The following is a 12785-nucleotide window of genomic DNA, read 5'->3' as shown; positions in this document are numbered from 1 at the left end:
ATCCCCAGTAGGCGGTGTGCAAGAGGCAGCTGATTGATGTTTCTCTATCATCGATGTTTCTAACTCTCTATCCCTCTCTCTTCCTCTCTGTAAAAAAATCAATAAAATATATTTAAAAAAATAAAATAAAATAAACAAGACCCCAAGTCTCATGTCATAATGTTCAAAAATGTTTAAGATGCAATCTAGAATTACTTGGCATATGAATAACCAGTAAAATTTCCATTCACAAATAAAGAGACAACACATGTCAATACCAAGATGACTTATATATTGGAATTATCTGACAAAGACTTTAACGCAGCCATTATAAAAAATGCTCTAACAAATAATTGCAAACACCCTTGGAACAAATGGAAAACTAGAAAGTTTCAGCAAATAAATAGGAAATATTTTCTATGGAAATGTTAGAACTAGAAAATAAATAAATAAATATATAAATAACTGGATAGACCCCAGGAAAATGGAGATGTCAGCTAAGCCTGGAAAGCTGGGGACTGGGGCAGCTGGGAGGAAGAGGAGGTGTGTTGGGGAGGGGCGGGGGGAGAGGGAGTGGGAGGAGGAGGAGAAGGAGGAGGAGAAAAGAAAAGGAATAAGTGGGAATACAAATAATAAACTAGAAAGCTTAAATCCAAATATATCAATAATTGCATTAAATGTAACTGTTTTAAACATACCAATAAAAAAACAGAGGTAGTTAGAATGAATAACAAAACATAAAACAATTATATTCTGCCTACAAGAAACTCACTTCAAATGTAATGCTACTAGTATAGATAGGGTAAAAGTAAAAGAATAGAAACATTAATATCAGACAAAGTAGACTCAAAGCAAGGAAAATTATAAGGGATAAAGGCATATATTACATAATAATTAAACTATCAAATCACCAAGAAAACATTACAATCCTAAATGTATATGTAAGTAGCAACAATGATCTCAAAATACATGAAGCAAAAACTGACAGAACTTAAAAGAGAAACACACAAATCCACAATTATAATTGGGGACTTTACCTCTCCTATGACAAAAATCTATAGAACTAGCCCTGGCCGGGTAGCTCAATGAGTTGGAGGAAAAGGAGGAAGGAAGGACTACATTGGTAAATATATCAAATTATAATTCCACTGTGCTAAAGATCTATTTTAGCAAGCACCCCAGTGATTCTGCTGCAGGTGGGCATGGTCAGTATTGCCTGGTATGGCAAGGAAAAGAAATAATACCGAGAAAAGGCCACAAAGCACAGTGTCATCATTAGGCAATCTGGTTGCATGGTGGGAACAGAAGCCATCCTGAGTGGGTTAGAGACCGGACTGGAGCCAGAGAGCATAGACAACATTTAGGAAGCTCAGCTGGGGAAAGAGATGGGCAAATAGCAAAAGGTAGACCTCAGAGCTGAAGTGGGTTTGTTGTCAGCATCAGAGAAACATGAGAATAGGTATGGGACGGAGAGAAGAAATCAGGAAGGGGTGGAGACAGGGAATTGAGGAGCCTGAGAAGTTGTTAGGGGACAGAATGAGGAGACAGGAGGGATCAACATCGAACTGGGGAAGGAAAAGAAGCCAAAGCTCTGAGAGATTTATGGTGCACATGGGATTGTTCACGGAGATAGGTCATCAGAGCTCTCTCTGGAGTTCTGGTGGCAGGATGAGAGCTAAGCGGCTGAGAAAGAAGAGAGGGAAGCCGTGGGGCTCCAGGACACCAGAGGGTGGGAGAATCAGCTGTGGGGAATGGCATCCAGAGTCAGTAAGAGGCGACTCCGGGGTCAGCTAAGCCTAGTGGGCTGGGGACTGGGGCAGCTGGGCTTAGTTGCATGGATCTATAAGACCCCATTCCTCTACCTGGGGGGATGCAGTGAGGTGAGCAGAGATGGGGGCTTGCCAGGATTGGAGAACTGAGAAGTGTAGGGCAAGTTCCAGGGGAGAGGGGGTCAGCAGTGAAGTCCAAGGTTCTGGCCTGGAAAGAGGACTCACTGAAAGTGCGTGTGTGTGTGTGTGTGTGTGTGTGTGTGTGTGTGTGTGTGTGTGAATTGAGTGGCTAAGTAAATTCATGAATGGATGAGGTGAATGGATGAATGAGGATTGTATATGGTATTCAAGGACTTGGTCAGTTTCTTCTAAATTGTTGAGGATTATATGTAAGTACATAAATGAATGAAAGGGAAACAGAGGTAGTTTGAATTGAAGGAAGCTCACCAAGGCTTTGAGGTAGGAAGTTTCAAAAAGCATTTTATGGAACCTAACTTAATATAAGGGCCCAAGAACATGGACCCTTGTCTCACTCCTTTATAGAAGCAGGAAACAGACTGACAAATCTCAGAAGGAAGGTGGCAATGGCGGGGTGGGGGGGGGGGGGAAGATTAACCAAAGAACTTACATGAATATATGCATAACTTATGAACATAGACAATAGTGGTGGTGAAGGCCTGGTGGGGGCAGGAGTATGGTGGAGGGGGTCAATGGGGGGGGAAAGGGGACTGTAATACTTTCAACAATAAAGATAATTTTTTAAAGTCCTGCTGTAGCACTTTTTAATATATGCCAGGGACTGTCCTAAGCATTTTGCATGTTGTAACTCACTTAAACTTCACATCATCCTGTGAAGCTGGCACGCCTATTATCTGCCTTGTACAGATAAGGAAACTAAGGCATAGAGATGTTAAGTAACTTGCCCAGGATTACCCAGTAAGTGATGGAACTGGTATTTGAACTAGCCCATCTGTCCCCAGCGACCATAACCAACTGCTATACCATCCTGTCTCTCACAGCCTGTCATTTCGCCTCTTCCCCAAGCTTTTCTCCAATGGATATGTTTCTTTCTTCTCCCTTTACTGACTTCTCTTCTGAGTCCCTCAGACCTCATATTTCTGGAGAAAGTTTTCAATGAACCTTGCTTACTGTAAATAATTGTAAGTAACCCCCAACTTTCCCCCCAAATGATACCCAGACATACCATAACTTCCTAGTAAAAAACCCTGCCTCCCCCTCCCTCATCTTCTACACTTCATCTGCCCCCCCAACCCATTTCCTGTGCCCCATCCCTGAGCCAGACCCATATCACCTTCTTCTTCCCTAGCCCAGGAGGCTATTCTCCCTGAGCTGGGATTGGATCCCCCTGCCTTCCTGGGCAGACTCTACGGAAGTGAGTGTTGGAGGAGTCTAAGACCTTCCAACTAAACAAATGCTTTACCTGTCAGTCTAGCACAGCGGTCGCCAACCGTTCGGACCTCAGGGACCACCAGTGGCCCGCGGACCCCCCGTTGGCGACCGCTGGTCTAGCAGATGCCTGCAAGTTGACTACAGGGTTCTAGAACAGGGGGCTTTCCAGATACCATCTTGGCCAGTTCCCAGGAGCTGTCTCAATCTCACCCCCTAGCCTCAGGTTGGAAACCCCCAGTGACAAAGTGACCCTGAATTTCCACCCCCTGGGAGCCAGTGCCCAGGACATGCCTCCATGCTACCCGCCAGGGACTCCTTCTCAGCCTCAGCTTGCATCCCTCCAGGGACACAGTGGTCCTGAATTTCTACCCACTGGGAGCAGCCCTAACCCAGAATCTCCACCTTCAGGATGAACACAGACTGGAACACAAAGAAGGAACCAACAGGCCATCTTCCTTTCTTTCCCTCTCTCATTAAATTGCGAATAATAATGCATTTACGTATTCTCCCACTTAGAAAGTGGTTTAAATCCTTTGAAGAATCTTGCAAGGTAGCTTGGCTAGACAGCAGGCAGGACAGTCCAGGGCCTCCGGTGGGGGGGCCACGATCTTCCACTCGCCCGTCTTTTGGTCCAGCAAGTAGGCATTTGGATTGATGGTGTAGTCCTTCGTCTGGACGTCGCTGGCTGTGGTGATGCCCCCACATACAAAGACTTTGCTGTCTCCAATGGAGCATATAGCATGGGACACATCCAAGGGACAGCAGTTCGGCAAGAGAGGCACTGTGGTGGTCGTCTTGTTGGCCTTTATCTTCTGCAGGTTGATTTCCACACTCTGCCGGTGGCTGTGCACACAGAGGTTGTTGTCTTGATCAAAGGAGAGCAGGGGCCGGTGGTTGAACTCGATGGGGAAGGTGATGCACTGGACGACGTCCCCAGTGTTGGTGTCAAAGCAGTCCACCACCCCGACCCGAGAAATGTAGCCCTTCACCAAGCACCGCCCAGTGACGATGTACAGGTTCCGGTCGCCCTTGGTGATCACGGCTGTACCGTCCATCGGAATGCTCATCTTTCCTGCCAGGTACCAGGCCTCCTTGCGCTCATCATAGCGATAGATGTTCGAGACATACCGCCTTGGGGCGATGCTTCCACCCACTGAGTACACTGTCCCCCCGCAAGTCACCATGGTGTGGAAAACAAGCCCGATTGGGAGGTCAGGCAACTTGGTCCAGGAGTTGTCATCCATGTCATACCTCCAGGCTGTCTTCAGCCCTGAAATCTGCTCAGTGGTGCCACCAGAGATGTAGATGTAGCGACCAGCAGAGGTGGCGCTAAGTGCTGCTGCCCGGTAGGGCATCTCTGAGAGCTTCAACCACAGGTTCTCCTGTATGATATAGGCAAATACCCCATCATTGAACTTGCCCTGGGCCTTTTGGCCACCTAGGATGACCACTGAGTCAAGCAGGGCCCCTTTCCGCTGGTAGCTCAGCAGGCTGCATGGTTTCTCCTGCTTGCGGTCCACAAGGACACTCTCAATCATGGTGGCGTGAGCTGAGCTGTTCTCCATTCCCATCAATTTGTTGCAGGCAAATGTCAGTGTCTTGTTGGAGACGGCGTTAAGGTTGATGTACATGAAGAACTTCTTGAAATACTTCTCCCGCTCGTCCTTTCGAAAGTACACCCAATTGATGAGTGCGCTGAGAGCCTGGTCCTCATTGAGCACGTGCAAGTTTTCATCTCGAAGTAGGCGGCCAAAGATGATAGGCGGACAGCGCATGAAGTGCATGGAGCCCTCAGGACTAACCCAGTAGTGGAAGTTGTCACGAATGCCAGAGTAGGCCAAGTCTGATACCTCTTTGAGCTCAAACAACTCGGCCAAGAAGAGGTAGTGCAAGCAGTTGGCTCGACGGATGGACTTAATCAGAAAGTCACTGCAGTGGATTCGGAGGCGTGGAGTGTTGAAATACTGGGCCCCTCGAAGGAGTTCCTCCACATTCTGCTCTGAGATCACCACCTTGCCACTGTAGAAGTAGTCCAGGAGCTGCTCCACGGTGGTTGGACTCAGGTAGTTGGGGTCAATGGTGATAAAGAGCTCATTGGTGGTCTTCATGTCGTTGCTGGAGATGAGGCTCTTCACCAGTGGAGACACAGCAGCCAGCACGTTTTGATGTGCAAAGAAGACGTGGTGATCCACAGTCAGGGCCATGTCCCAGTACTCTTTGCGTTTCCTCTGTTTGTTCAGGTTCTGCAGCACAAAGCTGTTGTAGTTTTTCTCAGTGAATTCCAATTTCATGGTGCTTTCTTGCTGTCTGAGGCAGAAGAGCAGCAGCAGGTACTGGAGAACAGACTTTCTCAGGCCTTTGGGATTCAAATTGATGGTTGTTTGTAGAGCAGCTGGTCAGGGAGGAGTGGGTGTGGGAGAGAGGATGATGTCATAGAGTGCATGAGGTCATCACAATGCAGGTCCCCCCTGAGGCCTTTCTCAGAGGCACACCGCCTTTCTTCCCTCTTAAGGCTCCAACCTGCCACGAGTAAATACCCTTCTAGGACCTGGTGCCGAGGGCCCAGTGCTCAGAAGGAAACCAGGGTTGCAACTCCTACCTGGGACCTTTAAACCTCAATTTAAGGCTGCTTCTGGAATGTCAGAGCCACTTTGGATGGGGGTGGTGTAGGGAGGGATAAGGGAAGTTGGGGGAAGGAAAAGGATTATTAGATCGTCTAGAACAGTGGTTCTCAACCTTTCTAATGCCAAGACCCTTTAATACAGTTCCTCATGTTGTGGTGACCCCCAACCATGAAATTATTTTCGTTGCTACTTCATAACTGTAATTTTGCTACTGTTAATGAATCGTAATATAAATATCTGTGTTTTCTGATGGTCTTAGGCGACCCTGCTAGCGACCCACAGGTTGAGAACTGCTAGCAGGGTCTCATTAGAAAGGTTGAGAACCACTGGTCTAGACCAGGCGTCCTCAAACTACGGCCCGTGGGCCACATGCGGCCCTCCGAGGACATTTATCCAGCCCGCCGGGTGTTATAGCCGTTTTGTTTTTTTACTTCAAAATAAGGTATGTGCAGTGTGCATAGGAATTTGTTCATAGTTTGTTTGTTTTTTAAACTATAGTCCGGCCCTCCAACGGTCTGAGGGACAGTGAACTGGCCCCCTGTTTAAAAAGTTTGAGGACCCCTGGCCTAGAAGCATCCTCCCATTGTACCGAGGGAAAAGGCCCAGAGGAGAGAGGGGACTTGCCCAAGATTAAGAGCGAGTTGGAAGCAGAGCAGGACCCAGACCGCATCCTCTGTACTTAGGACTCTTTCCACTCTTCCAGGCAGCTCCTGACTACTCAGCTGTCCCCGTCTCTGGGTCTTAGGCCTCGAAGTGTCTTTCGTGGGCAAGGCTCCTGGGCATCAGAGAGGAAAAGCTCTGACGTCTGTGGCCTGGGATGCCATTCCTTAAAATAGAGGAAGAGCCCAAACCGGTTTGGCTCAGTGGATAGAGCTTCGGCCTGAGGACTGAAGGGTCCCAGGTTCGATTCCGGTCAGGGGCATGTACCTTGGTTGTGGGCACATCCCCAGTAGGGGGTGTGCAGGAGGCAGCTGATCGATGTTTCTCTCTCATCGATGTTTCTAACTCTCTATCCCTCTCCCTTCCTCTCTGTAAAAAATCAATAAAATATATTTTAAAAATAAAATAAAATAGAGGAAGAGATGGAGGCCGCTCACTGGGTGCAGGAGTTGGCCAGGTACTGGGGGATGGGAGGGCCTCTGAAGCCCTGATTATCTCAGCTCCACAGCAAACTGGGACATTCACCCCACATTTCCAAGCCTCCAGTTGTAAGATGTTGGGGTCTGTAATGGGTCAGCTCTTCCCAAGTTGCCCATTCATGTGAGATGGGAATAAGAGTACCGAGTTAAAACGAGAAACTCATTTAAATGAGAATACTAAGCACGGGGTTTGGCTGGCAGCAAACGTTCAATAAACGCTAGCCGTCGTTATTTTATTCCTGTTACGTTAGTCCAGCCAAGCACGGCACTCCTGGCTCCTTCCTGCATGAAGGCCGTCAGGAAGTCTGGAAAGTGCCCATCCTTTGGGGCAGGCGCCCTGAGCCGCCTGTGGCCACACGGTGGGGCTGGAGGGTCATCTCCCGCCTGTGTGGGCTCCGCTGCACCCCTCTCCGCGGTGCGAAGAGGCGTGGGGGTCCCCTCTTCCGCTGGGCTGCCAGGCGCCCGCATCCCCCAGGACAGAGGCGCAGGGCAGGTCCGTCTGCTCCGACCCTGGAATGGAAATGCCTGCGCCTCCTCCGCTCACCGCACACAGACCTGCGCCCCCGTTACAGACGGGCCCCCAGCCGCGGACCGCGTGCCGGACCGCGAGGCCAGAGAGGGGCCGTCTCGGGTCGGGCGTCCACCCTCCATACCCCGCCGCCCGGCGCGCGTGTTGAGCGGGGAACCCCCCAGGGCTGGTCCGGGTGCGGCCCGCAGAAGGCTCTGCTGACACGGACTCCTCCTCGGTACAGATGCTGCGGGAACTCGGGGAGCCCCACTCCAGCCCGGGGGCGGGGCGCCGAGCTGGCCGAGGCTGCGAGATGGCGCAGAGAGGACCTGGGCTCGCGCCCCGCCTCGGACCTCCTCCCACCCGGGCCCGAGCCCCACTCCTGACCCTCGGCGCGTCCTCAGCGCCCCCGCCGCCGGGAAAACGGTGTGGCCGGGAGCCTGGGGGTGTGGGCAGGCCAGCCCTCCCTCTGCCGGGCGCAGTCCAGGTCTCAGCATTCACGGCCTCTCCCTCATCCCCTCATTCCAGACCTGGCCTTTTCTTCGTTTTGGCACTTGGTCATTTGAAAATGACTTAAAAGTACCTGCCTTTTCACGCCGAATTCGTTCGCCTCGACCCCTGGCGGGGACACAGGCACGCCGTCTCCTGAGACACCCGTCTGCACAAGGCTGGGCACCTCTGGTTTCCGAGGGGAAGGCGGCTGAGACCTCAGCCCCGTAGGGAGCTCCTCCTGGCTCCGTTCTCTCCCTGTGAGACGAATGGAGCTCTAATTGTTTCTCCAGCCCGGATCTCGCAAGACTTGGGCGGAGGATGAGGCCTCTTGGTGTTAATTGATAGATCCTCCCTTCCCCCAACTGATGGACGGAGCATGACGTAAACTCTACCTGCAGCCTGACATTCCTGAACACCTTATATGGACTGTACATTGAACCACCAATCAGCACCTGCCATATACCCTAAGCCCCCGATTCCTAATTCCCTAGGCCCCTAACCATGTACCTTACATGAAACCACCAATCAGCATGTGCTGAGTGCCCTAAGCCCCGTCCCCTCTTTTCCTCCCCTAAAAAGGCACTCTCACCCTGGCAAGCTCTCTCGGCAGGGTGATCTCCAATAAAGCCTGTGTCCTGGTATCTCATGGTCTCCGGCCCTCTGTTTCATCTTTCATTAATGACAAACACCTTCTCATGCCCATGGGCCCGCAGGCCTGCCCTGACCTCCTGGGGCATTTGTACCCAAGAGTAGGGGTTGGGAGGGTCAGGTCCTACTGCCTCACCTGCTGCTTTGCCCCCCCCCCTACCCTGCAGCCTTGGGGGCATTTGGGTGGAGGTGGTGGTTCGCCTTTGCTTTTGTTTCAGGCCCCCTGAACACCAGGACAGGTAGGTCTCTCATCAAATGCTTCCATCCACTAAAGAAAGCTGGGCCTCGGAACGTGCCGTGGAGACCTCAGTCCATGTTCCAGATGTCGTACAGCTGGACAACCTGCGGCCCAGAGAGGACAAGGACCCTGATCACCTCAGGCTGCACAGCGCTCGGCTTGGAGCCAGGGTTCCCCACTCCTTCGGCTGCCCTCTGGCTACAAAGGAGAACCGGAATCTGGCTTCTCTTCCACTTTTATTGACCTTGTGGGAGTTGTCATCTTTAAGAAATCCAATAAAAGGCGTGAGGTTAGTGCCCATCTGCTCAGTCAGCTTTTTTTGTCCGGCTTTTCTTCACTCTGGAGAGCTCCTCTGGTCAGCTGTTTCCTGACTCCAGCCATCTGAGGACTGGGGCCCGCCGGGGCTGGCCGCGTGCCAGCGTCCACGCCTGGTTATAGATGTGTATGCGCTGGGCGGAGGGTGTTTCTTAGGAAGTTCAATAACTTCCTAAGAAATAACTTCCTAGGAAGTTCAGTAACTTCTCAGGGAGTCCCTGTTGCTCGTGGTGGCTGCCTACAGGTGGCCTGAAAAGGACCTCAGCCCAAGGCCTTCCCTCCATCTTTAGCTTCCTGCCCAGCTCAGCATTTTCTGTTCATGAAGGCTCCCTAGAGGAGGGGACCCTAATATTTTAACTTTCTGGGACCATCAGTTGATATATCCATTTGTTGGGAAGCCCTGAAGAAAATGAGGTCCATGTTTTAAAGATACACAGACCTGACCTGGGAATAGAAAGCTCAGGAACAGGCTTCAGTATCTCTACCTCTTTCGTACTTTTAACAACTGGCCTTTTCACTCCTTTATTCCGTGTTTCCAACTCATAATTTGGCTTGCATATATAACGAACTTTGGCTTGCCATGGCCCTAATTCAAACTCATGGCATCCTTATTTTTTCAGTTCCACTGGTAAATTCTGTCATATTTCTTTCCAAATTCCTGGTCCATGACCAGTCCAGGGATTGGCTGCTTTGGGATCACATATCCACTCTAGTCCAATCAGCTGTGTGATGGTCGGTCACATGGTTCACACCATGGCAGCCTAAGGAGACAATCTACAGGGGAGAGGTTGGAAATATTCAGAAGCTTGAATTACAGGAACTCCTTAGCCATCGATTCAGAATAGGGCGTGATTCACAGAGAGAAAAATTTACCACAAAAGAAAAAGATTTTATATTTGTCTTCATCAATACCCCTGACTGAAATGCAGGGCACAGCATGAAACTGTGTTCACAGTGCAACATAGGCCTTCAGGAAACGTGTTTCAAAGACTGGCCTGCTCAGACTCCAGTCTCTACGCAGGCAACCCCTAACTCCTGCCCCTGCGGTCTTACCACCTAGCGATGCCATGATTTCAGGGACACTCAGCTTGGCATCTGGGTTGATCCCTCCCACACGGGCCGTGAAGTTGTTATCTAGCACATCCACTGACCACGTGGCCCCGCCGCCTGATCACGTGCACACAGCCGCTGTCCACGTGGCCCCGCCCCCCCTGTGCACCTGCCCACAGGGTAAGCTACGGCAGCACAGAGAGGGCGAGGGGCTTCTTGCCCCGAGGGTACACAGCAGTAAAAGGACAGAGATGGAAATGGAAGCCTCGGCTGCCCAGAGCCTCTGTCCCCTTGACCTGTGACCTCTGGGGAAGCGTCCCTTCACCCTGTGGCCATTTGCTCTGATGGGCTTCACCCTTCCCCTCACCCCCCTCCTCCACCGCAGCAGACGGGTCCTGTCATGGCACCAGTGCCTCCGGGCGGCGGCTGCTCTCTCTTGCCCCACGGTCCCTCCCAGCTGGGAACCTTGGCGGAGTCCCGCTGCATTGGGGCGAGGGCCTTGCGTGGAGAGCATCCCGCCTCCCCTCGCCACCTGTGGCTTCGATTACAGAGTGCCATTCTTCCCCCCTCTCCCCCCAGTCTGGCTTACGCCGCCAGATTTTGTTTTACCTCGAAATGAAATTGATTCGGGTCCGAAAACCAGCAGACTTCCTGCATTCGCTCTGTGAGACGTGGCTCTGCCCCGGCGCCTCCTGGTCCAAGTCCCCGATGCCACCCCACCTCCGTGGCAGCATCTCGCATCCCCTGGGCCCCAGTCAGCACACGGCACCCTCAGCGCTCCCCTGCAGCTCCAGGGACCTGCTGAGCCCGGGCCCCAGCGGGTCACCAGTTCCCCAGGTCCTGCCTGCAGCCCCAGGTCCTCAAACCAGTCTGGGAGGGGCGGAGCGGGGAGGGTGACCCAGCTCCTGGAGGGCTCAGCCTGAGCACTGGGGCCACCAGAGGAGACCCGTCTGCGGGGTGGTTAGGCAAGAACAGGCCTCCCAGGGCAGCTGGATGCCCAGCTGGCTCCAAAGCCATCCTTCAGCCTCCCCCTGACCCCTCCTGAAGGGGCACCAGGTGTGGTTTCCGCCCAGCCTAGCTGCCTGCCTTGGGAGGCGGCAGGGGCTGTCGCCCTCTGCTGGCCAGTTCATGTTACTGCAGAAAGTAAGAGGCACCCTGCCTGACCCAGCCCCTGCCCACCGGGAGCCAGCCCAGCACATCGTTCCCATGTCACAGGTCAGAACCAGGCCTCGGCGCTTCCCTCAGCCGGGATGGAGCAGAGCTGGATGGGCAGTCAGGACGGTCTCTGCAGCGGATGTGTGTGTCCCCATTTTCAGGAACCCAGGAGGCTCCAGGGCCCTCTGTGCATCTGTAACTGTCATTGTATTACCAGAGATCCCTTCGGGGCACAAGCCGGGACCTGGTGGCCAGGACCTGTGCGCAGCCTCTAGGATCGGAGTCCTCTGCTCTTTCCTCCACGTGCTGTGGGGACACCCTGCCAGGCACTCCACTCAGAAGAGGGTGCCTTGCCTCCAAAGGGGCAGCCGACTCAGGCCTGCGGGTATGGAGACGGACTCTGAGCCGGCTCCAATGGGATGGGATGAGGCAGCGGGTGCTGGAGCCCAGGCTCAAGAGGAGGCGGCAGGAAGGGAGTGGGCTTGGCTGTGCCATCTCCCCGGGACCCGGAGCTACAGGGGAAAGGGGACTCTGGTGCCCTCTCCCAGGCGCCCTCCACAAACACCACTTTGCCCCACGCAGCTTAGTTTCCACCTGTTTTATGTCATGGCCATCAGGTAAGGCATTGTTTGCAGAAAGTACTCACTGTGGAAAACCTTTGAACAAGTCCCCTGCTCAAGGTCAGCCCTCAGGCCCTCGCACACATGCACGGTCATGGTCCTGGATTTCGGAGAATGGAGGCCTTTCTCCCAAACACACAAAGCTCCTTATGAAGTCAAGGGCCCTGCCTGCATCCCGGGGTGATTACCTTGCCTCCAAAGGGACAACAGACACAGGCCTGCGGGTACAGAGAGGACCCCTGAGCCGGCTGCAGGTGGGATGAGGCAGCAGGTGCTGGAGCCCAGGCTCAGGTGGAGGCGGCAGGAAGGGAGTGGGCTTTGCTCCGTGCCCAGGCCTGTGCCAGGTGCTCACGGTCCAGATCGTCTCCAATCCTAGGAGAGGTGTTTCTTTGCTTCCTTCCCTCCCTCCCTCCTTCCCTTCCTTCTGGCTTTACTGAGCACCTGTCTGTGCCAGGCGCTGGGGTACAAAGGCAAAGCTAGCATCCCCAAGACCTCACCACCCATGAGAGCATCATCAAGAAAATGGCTGTGACCGCGGTGGGTGCAGGATGCAGGGGAGCCCTGAGGGACTCGGGGAAGATTCTCCAGTGGAGGTCAAGCCGGCCGGGACCTGAAGGCTGAGGAAGGGCATTCCAGATGGAGGGAACTGCATGTGCGAAGGCAGGGAGGCAGGAAAGAGCCCGCCTGGCCTGGGAACTGTGGGAGGGCGATGGAGCCCAGGTCCAGGGAATCTGCTGGGTGAGGTTGGGGTCCCAGAACCCACTCCCTGGACCCTCTGCCTTCTTGGCCTCCTTTGCTCCCGCCTAGGGACAGGCCCCGGCCCAGCTGCACAAATGGA

General features: G+C 52.9%; 1 protein-coding gene across 1 annotated transcript; it reads right to left on the bottom strand.

Moving 5' to 3' along the window:
* Window positions 1-3610: 3610 nt before the first annotated feature.
* CCIN (calicin) lies at window positions 3611-5563 on the bottom strand. The gene has a single exon (XM_008141913.3). The coding sequence runs from the start codon at window positions 5447-5449 to the stop codon at window positions 3683-3685; it is 1767 nt and encodes a 588-aa protein (XP_008140135.1). The 5' UTR covers window positions 5450-5563; the 3' UTR covers window positions 3611-3682.
* Between the last annotated feature and the right edge of the window lie 7222 nt (window positions 5564-12785).

This window comes from Eptesicus fuscus, chromosome 15 (assembly GCF_027574615.1).
Source record: "Eptesicus fuscus isolate TK198812 chromosome 15, DD_ASM_mEF_20220401, whole genome shotgun sequence".
NCBI classification, from domain to species: Eukaryota; Metazoa; Chordata; class Mammalia; order Chiroptera; family Vespertilionidae; genus Eptesicus; species Eptesicus fuscus.
The sequence above is the reverse complement of the archived record's forward strand: the minus strand, read 5'-3'. Positions and strand labels throughout refer to the sequence as shown.

What these genes read in the sequence shown, in the direction of transcription:
- CCIN (XM_008141913.3), bottom strand. Translation starts at nt 5,449, where the DNA reads ATGAAATTGGAATTCACTGAGAAAAACTACAACAGCTTTGTGCTGCAG.